The sequence below is a fragment of the Castanea sativa genome, chromosome 1 (genome assembly GCF_040712315.1).
Source record: "Castanea sativa cultivar Marrone di Chiusa Pesio chromosome 1, ASM4071231v1".
Classification (NCBI taxonomy): domain Eukaryota; kingdom Viridiplantae; phylum Streptophyta; class Magnoliopsida; order Fagales; family Fagaceae; genus Castanea; species Castanea sativa.
The window spans coordinates 63704305-63707300 of record NC_134013.1 but is presented as its reverse complement, the minus strand read 5'-3'; the positions used below and the strand labels follow the sequence as shown (position 1 = coordinate 63707300).

General features: G+C 39.8%; 1 protein-coding gene across 1 annotated transcript; it reads right to left on the bottom strand.

The window, feature by feature from the left end:
* Window positions 1-339: 339 nt before the first annotated feature.
* LOC142631988 (protein LYK2) lies at window positions 340-2674 on the bottom strand. The gene has a single exon (XM_075806403.1). It carries the CDS (start codon window positions 2672-2674, stop codon window positions 590-592), a length of 2085 nt encoding a protein of 694 aa, XP_075662518.1. The 3' UTR covers window positions 340-589.
* Window positions 2675-2996: the final 322 nt, after the last annotated feature.

Here is a 2996-nt window from a genome sequence, read left to right as displayed (position 1 = left end):
TTAAAAGTGCTTTTGATCTCAACCCTTCAACGTGGTGTAATGACCCTCAATCCCCTAATCTTCCCTCTTTTGCTCTTTGTCTGTTCTCCTTACTTTTATGAGTTGGAAAATCAAGCAAACAGACTGATCAACTCTGTTTGACTTAAACAATTCCCGAGGATTCTAACTTTGGTAATCCAATGGACGTGAGCTGTGCCACGAAGAGCACCTGAAAATTTTTCTTTACAATAAGATTTCCTAAACCTTTTTGACTGAAATAGTCAACACAGCGCTTGCTACGAAGAAGCATCACAAGCAAATTATGTTAAACAAAACGCACCCCTGAGTAATCCTTGCAGCTTTTCAAATTTGTGGCAGATTAGATTAAGTTTATAGAATAACAGCAATTTATTATTTTCGAAACAGAGAATACAGAGTAGAAACCTGCACTTTTTGTTTCGAATTGAGTTTCTTAGTGACATATATACAGGATTCCACTGACCTTGTCAAGAGGTGTCAAACCTTAAAAGTAAAAACATTTAAACAAAACACTAGGAGTAGAATAACTGGTTTTAAATTGGTTGGACTAACTTCACTGGATGATGATTATTCACATATGGTTTGCTGATGCCTTTACTAAAGGCTTGGAGGAGCTTTCACAAATTAACATATTCTCTCCTTCTGGTAATTCTTCCACCAATCTTGATAACTTTTCCACAGCTTCTCCAGCACTTGGTCTCAAAGAAGGGTCTTCTTCTACACAAGCTCTTGCAAGATTGGCCAATGTGACAGCTGCTTCAAATGAATAATTCTCTCCCAGTGCATTGTCCATCCATTCCCTTAGCTCATCTGCATCTTCTGACTGCAATATGGACTTGATTTTCTCTGAGAGCCATATACTCCCTTCTCCCTTATCATCTGGCCTTGTAATTGGCGTTTGACCTGATAAAACCTCTAGTAAAACCACCCCATAAGCAAAAATATCAATGCTTGGAGAAATTACACCTTGGTGAACATACTCAGGAGCCAAATAGCCTTTACTCCAAGAGGCTGGATTGGTTGAATAAAATTGAGGGTCTCCAATATCTTCTTCAATGCAACTTGCCATGCCAAAGTTCCCAATTTTGGCATTGAAGTCTTCATCTAAGAAAATGTTCCGACTCTTTACATTTCTGTGAACATAGCTCGGGTTCATTACGTGGTGCATGTAGTGTAAGGCCATGGCTATATCAAGACAGATTCTCAGCCGCTGGCTCCATGTCAAGAAACAATAACAAGAAGCTATGAATTGGTTTTTCATTGCCAAACCACCATGAAGCCAATCTTTCAAGGACCCATTTTTGGCATACTCAAAGACCAAAAACGAATCAGAATCAGGACCCTCACTCCAACATGTCCCCAGCAGCCTAAGTATGTTGGGGTGATTGTGAATTGCATCATGGAAGAGTCCAAGCTCAATCTTTGAGATTGTATCTGGTTGCGTTTGCTTTATTGCCAGGTTCTTCCCATTGAGACGACCATGATACACAGATCCCTCAATCTGATTACTTGAATTGAAGTCTTCAGTTGCTTTTCTCAGTTCCTCAACAGTATAAGTCTCGACCAGCATCTTACGTGGTGTAGCATCTACGGTCCTACCATCTAGAGGATCCTGAGACCCCTCAAATGAGACTTTCTTATCACTTGTGGTTCTTACACTGAGACTAAGCTGTTGCAACTCCACATCTACTACTCCCTTGCAGGAACTTTGTTTCTTCTTCTTTTTCTGTTGGATCACCACAAAGGCTACTGCAATACCAATGCTCACACAAACTAAAACCCCACTGAGTGCAATATATAAAACAATCTTCCACATTTTGGACTTTTTCTTGTGGCGACTAACTACTGGGATGCTAGTTGCTGGAAAATGTAAATTGGGTTCTCGAGGTTTTGCAAGAGGACCAAGAACAGGCTCTGGCTCACCATTGATTGGAATCAGAAGAGATGTAAGAGGTATTAGGCTTTGAGGTCTAAAGGTCTGTAAAGATTTGTTGTTTGCAAATATAATAGCTTCTGGAGTAGTATTGAACTTAATGGCCAAGTTAGAAATTGTATCACCTTCAATTACCGGATAAGACAGCAAAAGCCTCGTCTTTGGACTTGCTTCAGATGAAGGACAGGCACATCTCAGTGGGATCAGTAACTGAACTTTATCACCAAGACTCCATGGTGACACTCCAGGGTTCTTCTCTTGGATGGCTTTGCAGGTTGTCAAGCCCTCCAAAGACTCAGCAATAGCATAAAAGCTCTCTCCTTTTGTGGTTGTTTTTGTTACTGCAGCCTGAAAGAAACCACCTTTGCACTTACAATCAATTGGAATCAACAAAGACTGATCTTTTGGAAGGTATTCTGTCTCTGCTGAAAATCCATTAGCTTCCGCAATCACGAAACGACTGATGCCCAAGTAAAAGCTCAGGTTGGAAAGAGATGAGAAGTAGGAATTGGTGCGAAGAATTACAAATGTCTCACACTGAACCTGTGAGGCATTTCCAATATTGCAGTGGTAGCCAGAAGCATCTGGAGATGTAATGTCACAACTTAGCAGGTTCTGTCCGAGTGCAGAGACAAATAGCCAAATGAATAAGACTAAAACTCTCAAGTGGAGCTTACTGATTAGAGCTTTCTCATTCCAAGAAAATGAATATTTTGGATCCATACAGAAATGGAGTTAAAATTTAAAAATAAGAGTATTTCTCAAATTTGTTCCTGGACAGGATTCTTGGGTTTTACAAAGTTATCTTATATTTTTAGTCATATTCCAGCTGTTTGGTAAACCCCCTTTATCTTGGGCTTTATTTCATTCTCGAAGGGTTGGCTATCTATCCCAAGTTTTCTTTGCCAGTAATCATTATCACCACTCTTAATTTACGTCAGAAGACTCATTGGGCTCAAATCCTTTCTTACATGCATCAACATGTGTTATAGCTAGTCCATTCCAATGTGTGATTAGACTTATCTCAACATATTGAATTTGGTGT

Excerpts from the sequence above, each read along its gene's own strand:
- LOC142631988 (XM_075806403.1), bottom strand. The coding sequence starts at position 2,674 with ATGGATCCAAAATATTCATTTTCTTGGAATGAGAAAGCTCTAATCAGT.